Genomic DNA, 933 nt, shown 5'->3' on the forward strand with positions numbered 1-933 from the left:
AGTGGCGGCAGCGGCGCTGCTGATTACGGGGGGCTCACGGCACGCATGAAGAACCTGGAACTGGAGAACCAGAGTCTACACAATGGTGTGTGTGTGTGTGTTAAGAGATTCCCATAGTTTTGCATTTGCATTTGCGTCAGGATGGACATCGGAAAGAATGTAACAATCCTAATTCACATTCTGGTTCCATTTATGATTCTTTTGGTCATTTTGAGGAAGAATGAATGGACAATGTTTAGAAAAGAAGCATTCACTAGCCTCAAAAGACTAGAAAACTATTCACTCTTCTGATTTCAACAGGACAGAACTAATCCAATTTGTAAATCAAAATAAATTATGTACATTTTTTAAAAATTAAATAACATCTTAAATGTTTGCATGCAGTGTAATATTTATATACTATTGTAGGTTTTGTTAGTATTTTGAATTAGCTTTTATTTTTTTGTTTTCATTTTAATTTTAGTTTAATATTTGGTAATTTTACTGTGCTATTAGATACAATTTTATTAATATTGTTTATTATTACTATTATTTTTTATTTATATAATATTATAGTTTTATTCATGTTTTGAATTAGCTTTTATTTTCAGCTTTCATTTTAAGTTGTTTAATTTTTAGTTGTTTTGCTATGTGCTTTTACATGCTTTTTATAAATTTTTTTGTATTACTCTTATTGTTTATTTATATACTATTGTACTTTGTATTAATGTTTTGAATTAGCTTTTATTTTCTCTTTTCAATGTCATTTTATTTTCATTTATAGTAATTTTGCTATGTGCTTTTATATAGTTTTTATATTATTGATTTTTCTTATTACTAATATTGTTTATTATAGTTTGCGGTTTATTTTCCGTTTCCAATTTAATTTTAATGTACGTTTTAGTAATTTTTACTATATTGATTTTTTTATATATTAAATTTTTTTTACTACTA

At 25.6% G+C, this 933-nt stretch overlaps 1 protein-coding gene across 4 annotated transcripts in view; it reads left to right on the top strand.

Moving 5' to 3' along the window:
- LOC107728121 (elongation factor 1-delta-like) overlaps positions 1-933 on the top strand; it is a 29,557-nt gene that overhangs the window by 25,301 nt on the left and 3,323 nt on the right. For 3 of the 4 annotated variants that reach the window (XM_016538204.1, XM_016538205.1, XM_016538203.1), the window contains one exon: positions 1-85. In XM_016538204.1, the coding sequence (XP_016393690.1) occupies positions 1-85 (85 nt within the window). The remainder of the gene's footprint in view (positions 86-933) is intronic. The other variant, XM_016538206.1, reaches the window with a different exon arrangement.

Source organism: Sinocyclocheilus rhinocerous, unplaced genomic scaffold (assembly GCF_001515625.1).
Source record: "Sinocyclocheilus rhinocerous isolate Xijiao unplaced genomic scaffold, SAMN03320098_v1.1 scaffold936, whole genome shotgun sequence".
NCBI classification, from domain to species: Eukaryota; Metazoa; Chordata; class Actinopteri; order Cypriniformes; family Cyprinidae; genus Sinocyclocheilus; species Sinocyclocheilus rhinocerous.